At 41.9% G+C, this 22,195-nt stretch overlaps 2 protein-coding genes and 1 long non-coding RNA gene across 18 annotated transcripts in view; 1 reads left to right on the top strand and 2 right to left on the bottom strand.

Moving 5' to 3' along the window:
* NUMB (NUMB endocytic adaptor protein) overlaps positions 1-15,428 on the top strand; it is a 47,434-nt gene extending 32,006 nt beyond the window's left edge. For 3 of the 8 annotated variants that reach the window (XM_035327072.1, XM_035327070.1, XM_035327067.1), the window contains 7 exons: positions 3,085-3,159; positions 4,868-5,008; positions 6,397-6,598; positions 8,471-8,770; positions 10,643-10,792; positions 11,647-11,790; positions 13,514-15,425. In XM_035327072.1, the coding sequence (XP_035182963.1) occupies positions 3,085-3,159; positions 4,868-5,008; positions 6,397-6,598; positions 8,471-8,770; positions 10,643-10,792; positions 11,647-11,790; positions 13,514-14,220 (1,719 nt within the window). In that variant the 3' untranslated portion in view covers positions 14,221-15,425. Of the gene's footprint in view, positions 1-3,084; positions 3,160-4,867; positions 5,009-6,396; positions 6,599-8,470; positions 8,771-10,642; positions 10,793-11,646; positions 11,791-13,513 lie in introns of all 8 variants that reach the window. The other 5 variants (XM_035327075.1, XM_035327074.1, XM_035327073.1 and 2 more) reach the window with 2 other exon arrangements.
* LOC118167571 lies at positions 1,381-2,529 on the bottom strand. The gene is made up of 2 exons (XR_004751194.1): positions 2,373-2,529; positions 1,381-1,733 (listed from the first exon to the last, which is right to left on the bottom strand). It is a non-coding gene; the product is annotated as an uncharacterized LOC118167571 (long non-coding RNA).
* A 1,091-nt stretch (positions 15,429-16,519) lies between the features above and the next one.
* Positions 16,520-22,195, bottom strand: part of PAPLN (papilin, proteoglycan like sulfated glycoprotein) — a 60,412-nt gene continuing 54,736 nt past the window's right edge. For 6 of the 9 annotated variants that reach the window (XM_035327052.1, XM_035327050.1, XM_035327056.1 and 3 more), the window contains 5 exons: positions 21,873-22,000; positions 21,193-21,301; positions 19,704-19,879; positions 19,100-19,306; positions 16,520-17,351 (listed from right to left, as the gene is read on the bottom strand). In XM_035327052.1, the coding sequence (XP_035182943.1) occupies positions 19,131-19,306; positions 19,704-19,879; positions 21,193-21,301; positions 21,873-22,000 (589 nt within the window). In that variant the 3' untranslated portion in view covers positions 16,520-17,351; positions 19,100-19,130. The remainder of the gene's footprint in view (positions 17,352-19,099; positions 19,307-19,703; positions 19,880-21,192; positions 21,302-21,872; positions 22,001-22,195) is intronic. The other 3 variants (XM_035327053.1, XM_035327058.1, XM_035327054.1) reach the window with 2 other exon arrangements.

Below are 22,195 nucleotides of genomic sequence, written 5' to 3'. Positions count from 1 at the left end.
CATGTTCCTATCACTTCTGACAGTCCAATTGTCATGTCCAGCACTGCGGTTCAGGAGCTGTGCATTTTGGCTTTAGTCAGCTTCATTTTCTTTTCTTTGATACCTGTGTCTAGGGCACTGCCCGCTTGTCTGAGAGGTTTCCCTCACACTTTGTTTTTAGCATTGCCTTCTGTTCTTGAGGGTGCCTCACCTGCCTTCCTGAGGCTTCTGAGGGCTCTGAAAGGAGTAGGAGAAGGAGTCTCGTGCTGGAGCAGATTACCAGCCTCCCAGAAAGTGGTAAGAAGTGAGCTTTCTATCTTGGCTGATTCAGCACCACCAAATCAGGCTCCTGGGAGCTGGTGCCCTGAGTGGCTCCCCTCCAGCAGTGTCATCATCCAACAGCATGTATGTGAAGACAGCCTACTGATACGGGCAGCTAGATGAGTCCTGATACACGCTTGCCCATATCAGGAGTGCAAACAGATGTACATTCTAATCACGATCTACTTGGCAATATCCCACATTAATAGAGTAGTATATTGATTTATGTAGCCAATATAAACTAATTTGGAGAAGCTGTGTTCTTTAATGCATCAATATCTTCACAGATAAAATGAGGATTGAGTAAATGGAAAAATCATATGTTTCCCGATGGCAGTAGCTATGGGTTTAGGATAGGGAGAGTAAGAACTTATTCTAAGCATTGCATCCGCCATAAATCTAGAAGAAAGGATTTGGAAGGTAGACTTGCTTTGGCTTTCTCTTAGTGTAACAAACCTGCATTTGATTATCTTGCTTGAGGAAGCTTACGTTTCCAGTGTGAGAGGAGGATTATGCAGCCCTTTAGCATTCTATTTTTATTCTGAGAAATACGGAGTTCCATGTCTTAGCTATTTTTAAGTCATCATTTAGTAAAACAGCAGATGAGGACTAGCTCTGCAGAAGTTCAGTACTGCTTTATGAAGTATCCGAGTTAAACACAACTTGTTCAATGCAAATGTCAGAAACCATTCACTGTTTCACTCTGCAGAGAGAAGGTTGGTTTTGTTTGCTGGGAAAAGACGTCCTAGTTTGGTGGTAGTCCAAATGATGGATATGATAGTAGTCCAAACCGAGCAGTTACCCGTAGGTGTTGTCTTCTCTCAATTTTTCATGTCACTCGAAATGAGGATTTTAAGACTTTTAAGTCTTAATGGCTTTTAAGAAACTGGTACTCCTTCATAAAACAGTTTGAGACAAATCTCTACAAGTCATCTCTTGTTGGGATTAACAGGGATTTTTAGGCTATGAAAGCTACCCAAGCACTAAAAATACATACTATAATTTATGCTCGTTGATGTTTACTGCCTCTTAAGACCAAAAATTACAGGCAACTTTTAAATGCAAAGATGTTTTTTTAACGTGTATGATTGTAACTTTAGATACATCCTCTTTTGTGAATAATACTCTTTCCATTAGGCATTCCAGAATCTGAAAGTTTTACTTCAGACCTTCTCTGGGATATTCAGCAGGCTGGATGGACATTTAGCAACTTGCTTCTGCAAACACTTCTGTAGCTTGTTTTCATACTGGGCTTTCTCTCTTCTCTCTTTTATTCGCTGTTCTGCACAAGTCAGTGCAGTTCTCTGTTCTCAGCAAGCTGTCTGAAAATGCTCTGGTTGTCATTGCTGCTTCAGAAATTGGGACAGATAGTTCCTCCCCAAAAACAAACACAAGTCCTGCCAGGCTGGTTTTCTTCACGCTTTCTGCTTTCTCTGAGAGTGAAACGAATGCACTATAGCAAGTGATTTATCTGTCCAAGATGATGATGATGATAATAATAAAAATAAAAATCATCCTTACAATGTTAAAATCAGAGTTGCTAATTTGGAACGTTCAGTAGCTTATGCCAGAATGTGTCCTTGCTCAGTTACGTGCCATATGATTATAAATTATATGCATCTGTAGTGAATTATTAAAAATAAAATGCAATTTTGGCGCAAAGCCACTAGCTGATAGCCCCCCAACCACCCTTCTTGCTCTGTTGTTGCTCTGTTCTCTTCCTGCAGTGGTCAGTGGCAGCTGCCATTAGCAGCCCCAAACTAAACCTAGTGCTTCAAAAAAAGTTACGGGAAGAATAGTGTATTAACTTCAAGGTTAAAAAATATATATAGTATAGGACTTTGAATCCAAGTAACACATTAAAATAGTGGGGTTTTGGTGGTAGTAATTCTCTGTAACAACCCGTAGATTATGTCGACACATTGTGCCTATCCGATGAATTCGTTTCAGAAGAATGTTGTCTTGTGTTTATACTGTTTTCTGCAACTCTCCCTTAAAATGTAAACAGTTTAAAAAGAATCTGTAGTTGATTCAGCTCCTGAAGCCTTCCTGCGTTTCCCACTTTTACTCACCCTCAGCTTGTGGCAGCTGAAAGTTCCCACAGTCAGATCTTGGATAACAGCCAGAATGCTCCTCCGCTGCTTCAGCCTGCCACACAATTGCCTTTCCAACATACGCATCCAATAGTTAACAAATCACATTTTTCTACCTCTCTTCCAAGGTGTGACATTCACCTCTCAATAAATAAGTAAAACGTGTTTGGATGATTGATCTTAGCATTAAGCTCGTAACACCATAACCAATGATTTCTGGGTGCTTTTAACACTGGTTTAAGCTGATGCCATGGTTCTGCCATGCGAGTATGGGGGCAGAGGGTAGGGCTGGTGGAAATACCAGGTAAGAATTTTCCTGTGTTTAAACTTGACTCAAGAAGCTACCTGGGGTGTAACTCCTTATGAATTAGTGTTATCTGACTCTTTGGTGGAATTCTTCACCCACTTGGTCAGTCTTGAATCCTTTACTGTACATGGATGTACACCCTATTTTTGACTCCACCTGTTCCGTGCCCTCTCCCCATCCCCATGACGTGCTCTTTCTGAAATACTGGCTTTGGCTTGGTTCTCTGAATGTTTTGCAACTTGGATTGAGTATCTGGCTTTGGGCACCCCACTGAACGTGGACTTCATCTACACTTAATGTTATGGTTCTTGGAAAGGGGGAATGGGTAACAGTCTGATACCGTTGACATAAAGCTGTTTTTTTCTCTTTTTCTTTTTTTGAAAGACTGGGAAGAAGGCAGTTAAAGCAGTCCTGTGGGTTTCGGCGGATGGACTCAGAGTTGTAGATGAGAAAACAAAGGTTAGATTTCACCGGACAAAAGTTCAAAGCTTCTTTATAATAACATACATGCTATAACTTTAAATGAACATCAATTTTTATCTTAATGCAAATGTTGGTATCTGAAAGAGATTTAAGTGTATAGTTGGTTTAATCATTTCTTTCTTAGTAAACATATGTATGCCTGTTAATTCTGTTTCTCTATTAATTTCACAGTACTCTGAAGCCACATTTGATAAAATGTGGCAGGTAGCAGAAGCTTGGAGCTATTTTTGTTGTATTTGCCTGAAGAACTGTTTTTCCTGATGAGTTCTGTTGACAGTGAACTTGTAGCGAGTCCCTTGGCTTTTGTTCTGTACAACTGCAGAAGGCCATGAGAGAAATACATGAGGAAGTTCATGTTTATCAATATAATTTTCAGTGCATCCAAATCCCAGAATAGGTCTGAATGAATGAGAACTAGCTGCCAGAAATATGATGAGGAAAATTAATGAAATAGGGTTGTCTCTCTGTTAAACATCTTAAACTCCCTTCAAATTTAAGGTAAATGGATATCAAGTTCTGTAATTCCTAATCATAGTATCTAAGCTGTTGGTCTCAAGTCAAAGACTAATGTATTCATGGCTTCCTCCTAGATTGTTTTAGATTTTTTTATTGTGAAATAGCACAATGTGTAGCACAGAAGTGCCTGTGTACAGGTAAAAGCAAACAATTCTTGGATTTAGCTAGATGTAGGCAATTAGAAATAAGAGCTTTAGGCTTGCCTCTGTGAGGTTACTAGTATTTTAAAAGATGACATGGCAATCAGAACGATTTTAATTAGTCTGAAATTAATTTGTTCAATATTCATGTCATTTAACCCTTACTATGTTGACCTAAAAGATGATTTCTGCAAGCCAACACTGAGGATCGGGTAGAGATAATTCATATCCCTCTGCAGTACAGTTACCCGATGAACACCTGCTCTGTGGATAGACATCTCCAGGGCTGTTGTTAGGGTATGCTTCATCAGCTCTGGAGTTTGTCTTTTAAGAATTCAATATGAAATACAAACATACGGAGGCAGGTGAATTCGGTCTACTGATTGCCTTTAAAAAAAAAAAAAAACAAAAAAAAACAAATATATATATTTAGAAATGTTACTGCATATATTTCATCCTTTAAAATGATTTTTAATAAGATGTGCAGACCTTGGAGGTAATTAAAAGTATGGGGCTTAAAAAGAGAATATAATATTGCCTCCTGGTGGTTGAATACATTAGCACAGATACCAAGTACTAACCGCCAAACAAAAGAAACAATGCTGAAAAACAGATATTTTTTTTTTAACAAAGATAGCATAGATCTTAAATGACACCATCTCCTTTATACAAACACTTCTCCCATCAGTTTGTAGGAACAAGTCGGGGTTGTTTGATACTACCAGTATTGCTGGTGCTTTTCCATTTCATCCTTGCTTAGCTGATTGGCATGTTAGCTTTTGCTTTTTGTGTTGTAGCTGCTAGATCTTTTCACATTCGTAGACTTCTCCTGTTAATTTTCAGGATTGTATTTTAACCACAGTAGAGATTTTTTTGATTGCTAAAGCACAATAAAAACAAAATGAAACAAAAATTCCCCTTTCCCCCATGCTAGCTCCATAGTCTAGAGGAGAGATCTTAAGATGAAAATGACTTGTTCCATTGTTTCTCCACATTTCCTCACATTTCTTTTTTTGGGGATCCTCTAGGATCTTATAGTTGATCAGACAATAGAGAAGGTTTCTTTCTGCGCGCCAGACAGGAACTTTGACCGGGCATTCTCATACATCTGTCGAGATGGCACTACGAGACGCTGGATATGCCACTGCTTCATGGCTGTAAAGGACACGGTAAGTTTTGTTACAGCATGTGTCTTCCTGCTTCTAGCTGGAAGTTACACTAAGAAAACTTAACTACACAGAATACTGCGATACGTTTTGACTTCAGCTAAAATATTACTTTTTCCTTAAAAATTATTTTAGTTCTAATTCTTTATATCTGAATTGTTTGCCATTCCTCTGTGATGTCTTCTTGTGGAGAGAAACAGTGCCCAGCATGGTGTGTAAATGGAATGCAGTCAGCCTCAGATATCTGTAGCAGAAGGGAACTACTCTTCTAAAAATAGACAGAAGATACTCTCATCTGAAAATGTATACAGCCAAAAACTGAAACAGCAGTGACAGTTTTTCCAGGATAAAATCATAGTGAGTAAATACAGACTGGTTATGAATGTAACCTCTTGTATGCAAATGTTAAGGGATGGAGCTAAAATGAAATAAATTAGCGTCCTATTTCCTTCTAAATGTTAGAGATTTTTGCATTAGAAGGTTTGAAAGCAAGTTACCTATATCAGTCTTTTGCTCTATAGTGTTAAGTCATTTACTGAGTCCCTGATCTAGTCTTTTACTTATGTAGCTTTTTATGGAGTCCTGACTATTACACAATGGCTTTCTTTAAAGAGAAACAATGAAGTTAGAAATTCCCTTTTAAATGTATGTTAGAGCTGGAGCATTTTTATTTCCTTCTGTGCATTGCAGGTCAGTTCATTTACTGATTATTGCAGATGAGGTGAGCTACTGTTAGTAATAGCACCTCTGACTCAGCTGCAGCCTCTGAATCAGCTGGAGTGCCAGACTTCCCCTGACTTGAATTTCATTTCCTTATTGCAGTTACTGGGTAGTGGATCCTTTTGACCTCACTGGTTAATCATGGAAGTGCCTTCTGGAAGGCACTCTCAATACTAATGTCTGCATTTGGTCAGGGCCGTTAAGGGATATTAGTAGTCAGTTGTACTTTCAAGTTTCATGTTTGCACACAACAGTATTGTCTCCCTGTACCCTCTGTAAACTGTTTCCGTTTGAGAACAGCATTTACCTACCCTTCAGGACTTAAACCTGCATAAAATGGCTTCAAAAGAGTTCCTTTGTGCACAAATGTATCCAGAGGCAAGGGATCGGTGCAGGCACATTATCACACTGCTATTGTGGTAGCAGTTGAGCTAAACAGATTGTCTGAGAGTCTTTCAGTCCTGGGTGGCCTTCGTGCTTGTGTATTCGTAGTTATGAGTCTTTATCTATCAGGTTTAATTTTAGAGCCATACAAGGTGGCCAAATACAGTAGTTCTCTTTAATGCCTGAATTAGATTTCTCTTGTAAAGGCAGGTTATCAGTTTGCGATGTTTGAAGCACATGGATGTTGCTGTTCCAGTCACTGTATGATGCAATATTGTCTTGTACAGGGGGAAAGGTTGAGTCATGCCGTGGGCTGTGCATTTGCAGCGTGCCTGGAGCGCAAGCAGAAGCGAGAGAAGGAGTGTGGAGTGACTGCCACCTTTGATGCCAGCAGAACCACATTCACTAGAGAAGGGTCATTCAGGGTCACTACAGCTACTGAACAAGCAGAAAGAGAGGAAATTATGAGACAGATGCCGGACGCTAAAGGTACGGGGTGCAACTTAGACAGTCGTCCATATTGAGCAGAACAAGCTCTGAGGTGCAGTAGAGCCCCTGCAAGGACAGGGCTTAACATCCTCTCTCGAACTTCATTACATACAAATCATATTTGCCAATCATATTGGCACATTGCAAGATGAACAATGCTCCCAGATTCAGTCCTAGGGCATTTCTCCCCATTTCCTCAAGAAAAAGTGCAAGGGACTTCATATGTGAAAGCAACTGGACAAAGCTGCTTCCGCTTTGTTTTGTCAGCCTGCCTTATGGCGGAGCGCATCAGAGGCACCATACTAAAGGGCCTTATTAGAAAAATGTTATAAAAATGTAAGAACTCTGCCAAACATGAAGTAATCATTTTTGTTGTCTAAAGGTTTTTGTAAATGAACAGAAACTGGTGTCCTTTTTCTTAGAAAACAATGTAGTTTTATTTCACTTTTTAGAGCATGTTACAAAGTTTCTGTATACTTAGATTGCATGAGGGAAGTACAGATTGATCACAGGGTGCTTTCTAAAAACAGAAACAAAACCAAACACAAACCACCAAAAATCGCATACTAGTTATATTCCAAAATAGTAACTGGCTGTTTTGAGAGGAGCTAGTTTTTACTAGCCCTTTAAAACATGGCAGTGTTCTTAAATTCAAGTGAAAGTAGAACTTCTTACCCAAGTTTTATTACCAGTACAGTTCTACTTGTCATTCTACAACTAACAAAAAGTAAGTATTATAAATATTGTCTATAGTCCTCTTTACAGTGGAGTTGAACTTTCCTTAGCAAGTTTTATTCTGCTGCTCTATTGCAAAACTTTAATCTTCGTTTTCATCATCCATCTGCTTGTTCCCATACGTTAGTTTTAGAATGTGCTAAATGAAGCTTAAACACAAGGCCTTTGTTACTGGAGGGCATGAGTCAAAGTCTTGACTCAATGAAGGTGTGTGAAATCCTTTCCAAGAAAGACTGATTAGAAAAGTTTCACTTGAACGAGCAGCTGCAGCTCATGGGTACTGAAGCTTGCAAGACAACATAATTAGTTCCTCTGACCACTCCAGCTCCTCAGAAATCTCCAGTGCGGCTCTGCTTTTACCAGACTTCTAGTTATTCTGTTGATGTGTCAACAAAAACAGTCATTGTTTCTTGTATGAAGTTTGGAAAGCATTGTAAACCTTGCTGCTGCTAGCAAGGCCTGCCAGCTTGGGCTGGATCTGCTTTGCAGCTCACTTCCATCTCTCTGTAACGTGTTCCCTGGGGTTACTGAGGAGCTGCTGTCGGAGCACTGAATGCGGCCTAACCTGTTAAGTGCTAACTCTGGCCTGCCGGAGCTTGTGCAGGGTGCTTGGCCACTGCTGCTGATTCTGCAGGGGTAGGAGGGTGGCTTTTAAAAGCTCCTAGAGCTGTTCTGTTCCCTGCAGCTGCTGAGCTACACCACCCTCATTAACTGAATGAAGTTAGTGCAGTCATATTTTGGCCGTCATCTATTCTGCTAGCTCTGTGTGAGGCAAAATAAAAGCCTCAAACACATAGTACACTTTTCAGTCTTAATCACTAATGAATTGCAGATGTTTCTAGAGCAGTGGTCTCAGGGACAGCTAGGAAGACTACATATATAAGGCCATCATTTCTAAGTGGCTAGCCTTAGTAAGCTTTGCTTTGGAGAATGGGTATTTATAAAGTGACGTGGTGAAGCCTATGAAAGTTACAAAGAAATAATTTTTCTGTAGTGGTATTAGAAACCTGTTTGTTGGAAGAATACTAGCTATGCAAATTCTTGCAGTTTCTCTTTTCAGAACAAATGGGAGTAGGGGCAGGCAGTTGAACAATATATTGCTTTATTCATCTAACCTCACCGTATTTCCTCCAACAGTTGAAACAGAAATGAAAACAGTAGCACCAGGTGCTGCACCAACCAATACTGCCCCCTCTCCTGGCTCCCCAGCCTCTCCTACTACTGATGTTGCTGCCTCTCTGGATAAAGAAATGAGCAATCCCCACGCTATTCCACGAAGGCATGCCCCTATAGAACAGCTTGCCAGGCAAGGTTCTTTCCGGGGCTTCCCTGCCCTTAGTCAAAAGATGTCTCCTTTTAAGCGACAGTTGTCCTTGCGAATAAATGAACTGCCTTCAACAGTGCAAAGGAAGACTGATTTCCCCATGAAAAACTCAGGTAAAATCAAATGCCTCCAGTGAAACATTTCCTTAAATTGTCTCTTCCTCCTTTCCTTGTCTGTGGCTTCAAGTAACTCATTATGTGTAGTAAATCCTTCTTCCTGCCTCATGTGAATCATTTCTCATGAGCAAACATCGTCAGGTCAGAAAACCTCTACTTCTGGAATATGCAAGAATTTCAAATACTGTATTCACATGCAGAAGGCAAGCAGCAGTAATCATTTTCTGAAATACTGGAGCACGGCTTGAAGTGTTCCAGGAACGGTGTTGGTGAATTAGTAGATGCTGCTCTTCCCTCTGAGTCACTGAACCAGTTCCTCCTCTTAATGCCAGGGCACCTCGAGAGTCAAATCCTGTCAGGGCCTTAACCACAGGTCGTGGGTTTGTGTGACATTTTTCTGCAGTCTGTCTGTCAGCCCTTCTGAGCTCTTCTTTCCGAGAAGAATGAAACTGCTTTCCACCCCGCGTTAGAAGGAACTTTTCTGTTTAGGTGGCACAACTGGCTGCACCAATAATGCATGGTAGAGGTTTCACATGGTGGTAGTGGGGTTTTATAGAGTCATCCCAACATAAACAGCTGGGGTGATCAGTACCTTGCATAATAGCCTGGAATCCCTTTAGCTAGGTTATCCTGCAGGACAGCTGTACTCTCACTTGGCAACAGAGCTACTTTTAGGGTTTAAGCTTTAAAATAAAAATCCCTGTGGCAAAGGAAAAAAAAAAAAAAACAACAACCAAAATACCTGATCTGATTTCTCTTAAAATACTTATTTGTTGACCTGTGCTTTAAGACCAGGGTTGAATTTATCAGTTTAACAGTAGTGGTGTGCTGCTTACTAGACTTATGCTGGCTGAGCATACAACAATCTGAATTCTTCCTAATTCAGAGCATTTGATGCATGTTCCTGTATATGAAACTGCCAGTGCTGTTTAATGTCACACGATAGGTGCTATATTGGAACATCCCTCAAAGAATCAATTTTTGAGCATGCCTCCCCCTAAATGTTCAATATAGTGCATGTCATATCCACCCATCCTCTGTTTTTTGTACTATTCCATTTCTGCTTAATTCTGCCTGCTCGTGTCAGTTCAGTGCAATGAAGGACTGATGAGCAGTACTTCTGAAAAGTTGGGCATTTATAAATAAGGAGAACAGCTGGTAAGTCAGTAGTCTTACTCCAGTCTTACCTTTTCTGCACTGTACTGATATTTGGTTTAAAACTGAGTGTCCATTTTACTTGTGTGTTCAACTTCTGCTTTCATAATTTTAACACAGGAGCTAGTGAGTTCAGCTACCACTGAACTGGCACAACGACGCTCTAGAATTAACTTGTCCCCACGTATTGCTGTCAACATGTTTATACTTGGCCTGGTTACTGTACAAGTACCTTGTTGGAATAGTAAAATCTATCATAAGTATTTTCATTTCACAAAATGCCAAATCTTAGTGTCAAATCCTTGGTGTATTTAACACTTTAATGCTGAAAGATTTAGAACTCTTATTAAAAGCTATAGAAAAACCTTTTATTTTATGAAATGAATGTTCTCTTGCATTAACATAGAGAAGATGTAATGACTGACTTGAAATCTGGAACATTGATCTCCTTACCCTCTTGACTATGTCATATACAGTGATATGGCTTTGTATTTCTACTGTTCTATTTCTACTGTTCTATTTCTGTCGGCCTTCAACACCCAATTTATTTATTTATTTATTTATTTATTTATTTAAAAAAGGGCTGTCATCCAAGTCAGTAGTCGAAACATCTAGGAGATAAAGAAACTAAATAAATTTCAGTTTAAAATCTGTACTTATAAATTGTTTCTGTATCCCTTAAACATCACTTAATGAATTTTGTTTACATTTTAGTCCCTGAGGTAGAAGGGGAAACGGACAGCATTAGTGCCCTGTGCTCTCAGATCACCAGTGCTTTCAGCACACCATCAGAAGATCCTTTCTCTTCAGCCCCCATGACGAAACCAGTGACAGTAGTCGCACCACAGTCTCCTGCCTTTCAAGGTTTGTTGTTTCTTTGCTTGCTGTGGTCATGCCGGATGAGGCTTGAATGCACATAACGTTGCTTCCCAGTAACACGTGGTCTTAATTTCTTGTATTGGTCTTGTATCTTAATTTTCTGTATCAATATTTTGGGGTCATGCATCCTGCTTTATTCATCTCATCTGTTCAGTTTTTCTGTGTTTTTAACAAAAAGTTCATGCACCTACCACACGATAGTTACCTGTAAAAGGGACTGGCTTTAAGATAACGGCTATTTTAATCATTCTGCCTCCTGAAATGGAAAAAACCTTAACAATTGTGCATCACAGAAACCAAATCGAGCACAGGAAGAAGACTTTGTGCCACCACAACTACCATTTTTCACATAAATTCCCAGATATAACCTATGGAGATGTAAACTGTAGAACTCTTAGTAGCCTCTAATCTTCATTCCACTGATGGTGCTTTTATACAAAATAGTGTGGGGAAGGAACCTCTCCTTGTTAAATGTAGTTGTTATTTTGCATCCAAAATCCATTGTTCTTTGGAATTTAAAATGAATTACACTGTAACTTCTGGTGAGCTACATCTCTTCTATAAAAAACAAATTTAACTTTGGTCAGTCATGAGAATTGAAGATCTCATGAAATAAATAAAACCCCACCGTCCCCCAACTGTTAACGAGTTGGCTGGGAGAAATGGAATTTACAAGCTTCATCAACTGTCAGTCCAATTTGGCTAATTTACACAAACTGCTGTCATGTGGAAGTGTTTAAAACTGTATGTTAATAGTTACGACATGGCCCACTAATATTCCAGTCATGTGCATGCCTTGCATGAATTAATTGCACTGATGTTGTCTGCTCCCATTTTAGTTAATGGCACTGCCTCTGCCTTCTGTGTGCTTGCTGCTAAACCATCCCAAGCTGCTGTTGTGTCCACAGCTATGCCAGTTCGTGAAACCAATCCTTGGGCTCATGCTCCTGCTGCTAATACTGGAGCTGCAGCCGTGGTCTCCGGTAAGATTGGAAGTAGATCCTGTGCATTGCTATGAGAACTGGGATCAAAAGCATAATCGAGCCCTTGAGATGGCTGTCAGTGCCACTTAATGAAAAGTGGAAGGAACAATTACAAAAGCTGGAAGTAGTAGCCTTTTGCACAAGTGGATGGAGGGAAGCTATGAACTCATGGGTCCTGGGTCTGTAAGCTAGACTGTTTCTTATTTTGGCAGTATTTTAGGAAGTCTGAAGCTTAAAGGAAATAATAAAATAGCGTGTTTGGGGATGAAGAGGAAAGAACCTGTATGCTTACCCAAAATGATATTTGTGCATTCTTGCCATGAAGGTAGATAAGGAGAGATTAAGTTGGGTGCTTGAAGACTTTAGAAACTAATTTCTTCTGTTTAATAAGTTTAGTCTGTCCATACAGTCCCTGTCTATATTCATATCCAATGTAAGGTGCTAATTTAATGGCTGTCACCCATATGGACAAATACGCTAGAAAGCTACAAACAAACATTTCCTGGTGCACGTGCCACCAGAAAAAAAAAAACAACCTCGCTGGTGAAATAGGTTCTGTTTGCTCTTTTAACAACACCAGGCCCATTTCCAGTCAGTCTTCCTCCGTAAGAGAGAGACCTTAAGCTCTGCCTTCAAGTTACCACTGTACAAAACAACAGTGAACTGATCTGAGGTGGAGTTTAACTAGTTGCCATGATTAGACTGAATGAAGAGTACGGAGCAGTAATGATTTTCTACTTTTCCAACACACCGAATAGCACGTGAATTGCAGAGCATTCCTGGTTGCTTCTCTCATCACAGGAAAAAGCTGGTGAGGTCCTATGGGAAGGGAAGAGAGTATAAAACCATAGGGAGCGGTAAGATTGTAGAATTCAGCTAATGGAAGACGGTTTTGAAAGCGCAGGAGGAATGGAAATGGTGATTTTTTTAATCACTGAAGGTAAATAAAATAGAGCTGTAGTTGCAGAAGAAAAATCTGAAATGTTAAGCATTGAGCACTGCAAAAGAATTTGAGAGGTTAGCAGCACGAGTTATGAAAAGACTAAGGCAAGAATGGAGATGAAGAACATAAACAGGAAGTCATAGTAAGTACAGTTTATATATTACCTGGCAATTTGATAGATGTACTGCCTTAAATGTTCATGTATATAGCAGCGAGTGCTCACGCTTTGCTTCAACACGTATGGGACAGAAAAAGAAATGTTGCCTTGAACTCCTTATACCATTACATTGCTGTACTGCAAAGGGTAAAGCCTTAATTGAGGAAATAAGGCAATGAGCCTTAAAAAGTTTCATAAACTTTGTGTTATAACTGTCCACCACTCCTGAGCTATACATGCATAAATGGATACTCCCCTAATAGAGGAATTTTAGAGGTTATGGACTAGATCATTGCCACTAAGTAATGAAGGCAGGTGGCAGCTCTTCTTTGTGCCCTCAAGTTCCAGCTGTCTGCTACTTAAAAAAGAAGAACAAAATAATAACAAAAAAAAACAAACCAAAAACATCACAAAACAAAATTCTGCACTTTAGGGAGGAAACTCTTCTCCATCCCTTCTTGACCGACGTTCCCTGTGACAAAACAGTGTTCCAGCTCTGGGTAGCCATCCTGGCTGCAGAGTGAGGAGGCCCGACTGACCTTGTGTGCATCCTCCATTTTTTCTAACCGATAAAAGGGTGAGGATTAGAAACATTAATGACTTTCCCATGCTTTCGTTCTCAGGCACTGAATGGAGTGGCACCTCCTCAGGTACAGCCTCTCCAAGTCTCTTCCAAGGAAATCACAGACGTACCCCCTCAGAAGCAGACCGCTGGTTGGAAGAGGTCTCAAAGACTGTCCGAGCCCAGCAGCAGCCAGCCCCAGCCCCGCAGCCACTACTACAGCCTCCTCCAGCAGCTTCCCAGTCAGCACCAGCCTTCCCCGTGAGCACCACCTATATTGCACCCCAGCCTGTGCCGGTCGGTGTGGTACCGCCCATGCAGCCGCCGTTTATTCCAGCTCAGCCCTACACTGTAGCAAATGGAATGACCTACGCAGCCCCGAGCGTACCTGTGGTGGGAATCACGCCTTCCCAGATGGTAGCCAACGTCTTTGGTACGGCAAGCCACACTCCAGCAGCCCACCCGCACCAGTCGCCCAGTCTTGTCAAACAGCAGACGTTCCCTCAGTACGAAAGCAGCAGTGCTACGAGCAGCCCTTTCTTCACTCCGCCTGCACAGCACAACGGCTCTGCGGCTTTCAACGGAGTTGATGGTGGCAAATGGGCTGCAGAGGACAAGCATTCGCAGCCTCCCGCAGCCGCTCCGCAGGTAGACCCCTTTGAAGCACAGTGGGCAGCACTCGAGGGCAAGGCAAAGCAGCGCACTAATCCCTCTCCAACTAACCCCTTCTCGAGTGATTTACAGAAGACATTTGAGATCGAACTTTAAGCCGCCCTACGGGGGTGAGGGATAAAGGGAGCAGAGGGGACCGTTTCCGATCAGTTTGTTTTGATAATCCCAAAGGTCCCTTCAAGTGAAAATGGGTTAGAAAGAGGGAGCAGTTATGGGGAGGGTATAAACAGACACAGAGTTTAACGTTTAAAAGGAATCCAGGAGCCGCCCCAGTCTGTATTCCCTCCTTACTTGGAAAGCTGGACATCAAACAGCAGAGGTGGGTACCCAGTCCTGAAGCCTGTTCTGCAGAAACAAGTTATCTCACAGAAAGGAAGGCAGATTTTATATTCATGTCCTTCTGATGCCCTGCAAGTCCTGGACATTCCCCCTCAGGGAAAAATGGGGTTGGGGGGGAAGCATGGGTGGGAGATTGTCACCTGCTTAGCAAAAGCTAGGTTTGTGGAAAAAGTTGAGCTTCCATTTTGAGTAACAAAGTGAATATTATATGTAAAGAATAAAGTAAAGCCAAAATTTTTATTTTTATGCATTTAGGATATTTTAAATAGTGGATATTAAAAGCCGTATGAGTTGTAAGTAATCTTGCCAAAGGTTTAAAAAAAAAGGGGGGGGTTGGATGTAAGAAATTGTACATAAGATTGATTTATCTCTGATTCTTATTGTAAGTAATATCAGGGGGTGGAAAAAGGGGCTCTAGCTTGTTCTTGTATCTATCCGTTCATTGTAAGTAGCATATTGCAACAACAATCACAACCAGTAAGTCATTATATCGTAGTTTTAAATAAAATTAAAGAACAGTATTGTCATGGTTTGAAAACCATGGGGAAAATTAACTGTTTTTTATTGGAATCAAGCTACATATTATATATATATATAGTATGTTTTTTTCTTTCATGTATTGCTGCCGTTTTCTTGTCTTAATCTATTGGTTCTAACACTACTGTGACAATTTACCGTAATCATATCTACATCCTGGGGCTACCTAGGAACCCATTTTTTTTGTTTGTCTGTCAATAGATCTTAGAGGTTTTTAAACTTTTGTTTTTATTTTTTCCCACTGATTTGTGAAGCCTTGTGGTTAAGGCTGCAGCTGGTCCAGGTTCTGCCTCCGGTGAATCGTGAAATCCATCTCATTTTAACTTTACTTTTAAACTTTGGCCTTACAAGCAAATGTAAGTTATATATATTTGTACTGATGATTTATAATCTGCTTTAACAGAAATAAATGTTGGTGGTAGAAACCTTGTCTGTGAAGCCCTGTCTTATTCCCACCCCCTTCTATTCAATTTTCAGGATTTGCCCTTTTGGGTTTCTTCCCTATTGTTAGGTGGCTGTAGACAAGCCCTGCCTGCTAACCTGCAAGCTTACTATTGGTATTTGCACACTTATTATTTTGTATGCCATGTTATCTTACCTTGAACTTTAGCACTGAACTTCCAAACATCCTTTTGACCCATAGCTATTTCAAGCTCTGCAAAGGAGGACTTTACTGAAAACACTGGATTCTGGGTTTGCATCATTGAATTTTCTAATTGAATATTTACAGAGCGACAAGGATGAGCACATGCTAACATTCAAAAAGGAAAACTCAGTTTGGTTTTCTTCCCTTTGCTTTTAAAAGGAGTGAAGACCCTAACAGCCACCGGAGAAGAAAATGTATTTTCACTCCTTGCTGTAAGTTGATCCCTTTTCTTTTAGTATGATTGGTTTCTACTTCGGTCTTAAATACATGAAGTAGTTTTAGACACTAAAAAGAAGTCAGACCTGAAAGGGGAGAAATGGTCCCCTGGTGTGGCTGTAGCATTTGAGCTTGCCAGGAGTTTCCAATTTCTAGACTCAGCCTGTAATTCTCACAGTGACATGGTCTAGAAAATTGGTGCTTCTTTCCTGCACAGGTTTGTTCTTACATTATGCATTTAAGTTCAGTATGGTATTAATAGTAATGACCAATGCTCTTTATGGTATTGGAATTGCTCTCAATACTTAGCTGTCGAAAAGCAAGTGAATACTTGGTCATACATGCTTAGAGAACTCACATTTATAATAAAATGGTATACGTATTTTTTTGTTGGTTTTTGTTTTTCCTATCGGTTCCTTAGACTTTCACAGCAGTGTCCAGCAATCAGATGAAAATAGCCCCATGCAGTTACACCCTTCCCCTGCCTAGGAGACAACAGTAAAGGAGATAGCTGTGACCTGCCTACAATCCATTGTTTAGGGAGGAAAACCGCTATCTTGATTTGTGAATCAAAAATGAAACAGTTAGGAAGTTAAGTGATGCTATATAAAAAGAAAATAGCTTGCTTAATAGAAAAAAAACACAAGCACCCCTTAGTTAACTATTATAGTCATGGCATGTATTTAAAGCAGTGAACTGCATGCCTTCAAATACTGTCCCTTTTACTATGGTTACACATCTGAAAGAGGTCAGAGAATAAACAAGGAAAAAAAAAAGTACCTTCAGTTGTAAAGTCCAGTCCGTCAGCATACAGGTGCCCATTACAGACCTCACCAGGCTTGAGATAGCAGTCCCTGACCGCATTGTATATAATCATACAGCTCAAATGAAAGCTAACTAGTATAAAAATAGCCTCTGACACAGTAGAAAGAGATTTATTACAGAAACAACTGCTTATTCTGGGAGAAAGGGATCTGATGTAAGCATAATCAATGGCTAACCATCTTCCTGGGAAGGTTCACAAACCTTAACTCCCCTCTATACCTGCCACACACGACGGGAATTTACACAATTTTACATTAGTCTGTGGTCTCAAAAGGCAGAGTTATACTATATACCAAAACGTCCTGTACAGAGTGCCATTTTGCAATGTTAAATGCAAATTTATGTACAAACACAATTAGAATTTATCTCAGGGCTCGAGTTGTCCTCCAATAGTCAATGACTGCAATGTCACAACTTGTCAACGTAACATTCTATGACTTAGAGCAGAGGAAGTTTTTCCCAATTGCCAAATTGAAGGGTCTTCATTGAAAATAAGTTTTGTCTTTTCTAGCAAGCAGGCTCTATCATTGGCCTCAAAAATAAAAATAAAAAATGCCCCGAATAGCTGTTTGACCATGTCACCTGTTGCTCCTTTACTGGATTGTTTCGAGACTGTTCGGTGTGTTCACATCTTAAAGCGCTGTGTCCAGTGCTGAAGCCATACCTGTGCTGAAGAGAGTGCAGTCATTAGGTTAGTAGTTCTTATTTTTAGATGCAGCTAAACTGATTTACTGGATTTAGCGTCCAAGCCAGCTTTAGGCTGCCAAGCCTGGGGATTTACACCCATGTATTACTGCTGCCCTGAGCGCTGGTTCTGGGCTAAAGGCGCGCAGAGCAGTGTGATCACAGCCCAGAATTAGATTCCTTCCACAGAAGCTGTAAATTAAAGTAGCAGAGTAGGAAGAAAGACAAAAACAACCCAACCACAAAAAAAACAAATCCTCACCACCCACCTGCAAACACCAACACTACACTTCAGGGTACTGGCCTAGATGTACAGCTACATCTGTACATGTAATAAATGGGACGTGGTACTAATTATTACGAGTAACCTATGCAAGTCTCAGCAGGGACGGTGGCATAAGGAAAGTGGAGTTGCTGCTGGGGCTGAGGGTAAAACCATATTTCTGGAGGCTGTTAAAAAAAAAAAATGTAAAAAGGTTTTGCTTGGAAGTTTTAATTCCGTTTTAAGATACTGAAGACACCAAATGATTTCCTGGGTCAACAAATCATCATATGATATCACCCTCCACACCCACACCTATCTTAAAGCCTGAGAATTTCTCTTTCAGAGCCTCATATGCAGCTAGCTACCGCTCTGTCTTAGCCCAGACGTGATGGATGCTTTTCAGCTATAGCTGCTCTGTACCTGGAAGTCCTCATTTCTTAGCATGTATCAGCAACAATCAGCCCAGGACCCATGCAGAGCCAGGCATTCCTGAAGTTAACTGAGACTGGAGCAGATCCTTAGGAAGTTTATTCCAGCAAGTAAAGTACCCCTACACCTCTTTATATGTGCATATTATTCTCCTATCCAAGCAGCACAATGCTACCACAGAGCCTATCTTTGCATTAAATTCAACAGCACTGTTCTGCCTCTGAAATAATAACAAACAAAAAAAATAATCCTTTCCAGAGATACTGATATTTAAATTGCAGAACAGATAATAATGGTCCTATATTCATCTAAATTGTCCCTACCATTTAGAAAGGGCTAAAAGTATTCTTCCATTTTGTCCTAAGCTTCCTGTGAAGCATCACTTCTGCATTTCAGTCCAGAGCTGAACACATTCACGAAGAAACCAAACTGACCCAAACAGAAATTTACCTGAGCACTACAATAACAAGGTACAGTATGTGACATTACTGCTGCATCGTTAGAGCTCATAATCTCACAGGACACAAACATGAATTTTATATGCATCAAGCTGTTTCTAACGGCTAGAGTTCTTTGCATTTAGATGGAAAATGCTCCCCAGGATTATAGATGTTCCTCAATCATTAGCGCTTTAGTTAAGACAGTTCAGGCCCACCTACAGACACTTCAGACCTTTTTTTGCCTTTCGTTAAGAGCTATTCTCTCTTCCTTGTGTGAACAACCAGGCTCTTTTATGCTGGTTATCTGCCCTCTCTGAAGTCGCAGTCCTTATATTCCCAGTATCACCTGGCTCCAGGAACAACTACTGTTACCTGAAGAGATGGGTTAGCTATTGCAAGGCATAAGGGAGTGGGGTGGGGAGGGGGAAGAAGTTTGCAGTAAGCTGGAGGATGGTTGTTCTCCCACCTTCCCGCAGTTACACCCCATACAGTGTTACATTCACCCTCTTGAGCTTTCAAGCAGGACAGAGCTCCCAAAACAGTTTCATGCCGTACAAGGACAGGGTTCAGAGTTCCTGTCCTGTAATCAGTCACCTGGTGTTTCGTGTGGCCTTGGAGGTCTATGTCACCCGCTGTGACGCGGAGGGCTGGCCTGCGGCTGGTAGCGAGAGCAGCTAGCGCAGCAGAAGCTGGAGTAGTACTCATTACTGCAGAGCTGGGCCTGCACGATCAGGTCACAGTTGGCGAGGTGTGGCTGGTCCACGCACTCTCTGCTCAGGTCCACAACGTGATTCGCAGCTGCTGCAGCCAAGCAAAAGGTAAAGCCGGCTGAAAACAGTCCCCGAGCTTGTCCTCAGGTTTCATTTCCCTCTCAAAAAACACAGCAGGTTCCTGCTCTCTCCACCCTGACAGCTCTAAGGGTGTTATTTTAAATATAGTCCAACATCAAGGATGGGTGAGAGACTGACACCTCTGGTTAGACAAAGAAAGAGAATGCAGTTTCTGGGACTGATTTCTGAGGCTCCCAGTGCCCTGGTGGGGGGTTGTTTCCACCACCCTGATTTTGAGCTCACCCAGAGGCTCCTGCTGCTCCCCACTTTCAGAGATTGGTGGTGGACAGGCACACTGGGCAGCCTTACAGCAGTGGCCAAGAGGCAGGCCCTGTGCCGGAGAAGCAGGGAGGACAAGTCATACTCACGACTAGGCCTGTTCCGCAACACTTTCACCTCGGTGCTGGCACTGACAGAGTTGCTGCTGCTGTAGGCGCTGCACGTGTAGGATCCCTCATCAGCCACCTGAACGTTGCTTAGGATCAGGCTTCCATCCTGGGACAGGTGGATGTGGTGACCGTCTGCCCGCATTGGGACTCCATTCCTGTAATGGAAAGCATTTTGTGCCAGTGTTCCCACCCAGGGGAGCTAAAGGAACCTCTGCTGTTTGGAAACTGATGCTCTGTGAAAGGGGTGAATCGTTACAAATTCAGTGCAAAGGAAGAAGGCTTTTGCCATAACCTGGCTCCGCAATTAGGCAGTAATTTGAGCCTGAGCGAGTCTGCTTATTAGCCCACTGCCTCCGTGGGAGGCAGCTAGCTGTGTGCTCTGTATAAAGCCTTTGCCTTTTCCAGTATGACACATTTTCGAGGTTTGAGGACCTAAAAGAAAATCCAGGGTGCATTTCCCTCTCTCCAGGTTGTGGTCTGGCAGGGCTTGTTTGGCAGGCATTGATAGCTGTGCATATGCCTGAGGAACATACAGGGCAGTGAGCAATGCAACCTCTTTCCTCTCCCTTAAAAGGCTGTTTAAAAATGTTTAAAATATCAGCAAGATCGTATCTGTTCTGCTCCTCCTGGAATACTCGGTGCATGGCAAGAACACTGCCTGAACTATGGACTCCCAGTTACCAAGGAAAGTAAATTTTATTCACTGAAAAGAGTTTCATTCATACTGATACTTGCATCATTTTGTTGACTCAAATACCAAACTTACATATGGAAGAATAGCTCTCTTTGTGAGATGGCCCACTTCAGTCCTACCCCTGGGACTAGAGGGATTGAAACAATTACTAATCCATCTCTGCGGATCCTTTGCAAGAAAGCTCCAAAATGGAACTGATTATTTTCAAATAGGGGAAAAACACCACCCAACCCACCACATACTTGCACAAATTCATTTTCACTGTAAAACATCATGAGAAGAGGACACAGCCTTTACCCTTACCTTTACCAAAACACTTTAAATTCCCATTTGCTCCCACCTGACAGTAGAGGGAAAGAATTGTCACAGCACAAAGCTGGGAGACGAGATGATCTTATTGTAGGGGCTAAAACGTTTGCTAGGGTTAGCCATAGAGAGTCTTCTAAAAATCAACCAAAAATCATCCTCTGGTTTCTGACTTTAATTTTTGCTATTGTAATGTGTTATACATTACATTAATATATAACCTTAGCTGAAAGTCTGCTTTCCTCCTCATGTGACTGGAATGTGAACTTGGTGACCACTCTCCTCGGATCTGCCTAGGCTTTTTAGGGCAATGGTCAAGTTGATTAGGAAAGGCTGGGTGATGCCAGCTGGGGCTGAGAACCACAGGTTTCTCCGTTACTTGTCAGGCACCCTGCATTATTAGTTGGAGGTTTAGTGATGAGGTTCAAGAAGAGAAGGGAAGGCCAGCTCTGTCTCATTTTTGCTCACCTTGACCACCTTATATTCACATTGTTGCCAGTCACCGTACAGCGAAGTTGAGCAGTTTCTCCCTCGGGTACCGTGATGCTTGGCATAAGGCCAGAGATCCTCAGTTCTCCTAGGCCAGAAGGGAAATCATCACTAGCAAGGAGGCAGGGAGACAATGCCACGCATTCCCTCATGGGAAGAGTCCAACATACACTGTGGTGAACTACAGGCTTCTAGGCCTTTGAACCAGCACGCTGGGAGTTCTGACAGACCTTGCTGTGGGGAATGTCATATTTCCTAAGGGCTCTGGCCCAAGCCAGGGCAAGCAGCAGAGGTTTCAAAGAGCTTCTTCCTCTGGCTGGACACAAGCACACCATGTGCACAGAACTGCCTCCTTATTGCCTCTTGTTTCTGCTATACCCATTCTGTACCAGCATCCTAGAAATGAGGCTCAAGAGACACTCTCACTGTGCTAGCAGTCCCTCTTCTCAGCTGTCTGGAACAGCATGATCTACTGGGCACATCAGATTACCTTGGGTAAAAGAACCTCACTCTTGCCTCGCCCTCAAGCTGCCTGTTAAACGTTAGGTATGAAGCCAAGAGGCATGGCCAGAGGAGAAACCCACGCTCTGCCCAGCCCTACCCATTTCAGTGTGCACATGTGTGTGTACAGACATGCAACACCACCACCCGCCTGGTACCTAGGGGTCGGAGCAGGACCTGACGCTGGTCCTGGTCATGTCCGTTGGACGCAATGCAGGTGAAGAAGCCGCCATCTTCAGCGCTGAGCCGGCTGATGACCAGCGCCCCATCTGACTGCTGCCTGTGCCTGAGGGACAAAACCAGAAACCCCCTCAGCCTGTGCTTGGGGCAGGGTGGGACTCCAGCCACCAGAACTGAGGCTGTGCCTTGCACACAACGTTGTAGTAACACTGAGCAAAGGTTTAGCAGCAGCCCAGTTCAATCTGCAATAAAACCCTTGGCCCTTAAAATCCCATCCCCAGTGCTATGACCTCTGGAAAAG

Source organism: Oxyura jamaicensis, chromosome 5, assembly GCF_011077185.1.
Source record: "Oxyura jamaicensis isolate SHBP4307 breed ruddy duck chromosome 5, BPBGC_Ojam_1.0, whole genome shotgun sequence".
In the NCBI taxonomy this organism is placed as follows: domain Eukaryota; kingdom Metazoa; phylum Chordata; class Aves; order Anseriformes; family Anatidae; genus Oxyura; species Oxyura jamaicensis.
The sequence above is the reverse complement of the archived record's forward strand: the minus strand, read 5'-3'. Positions and strand labels throughout refer to the sequence as shown.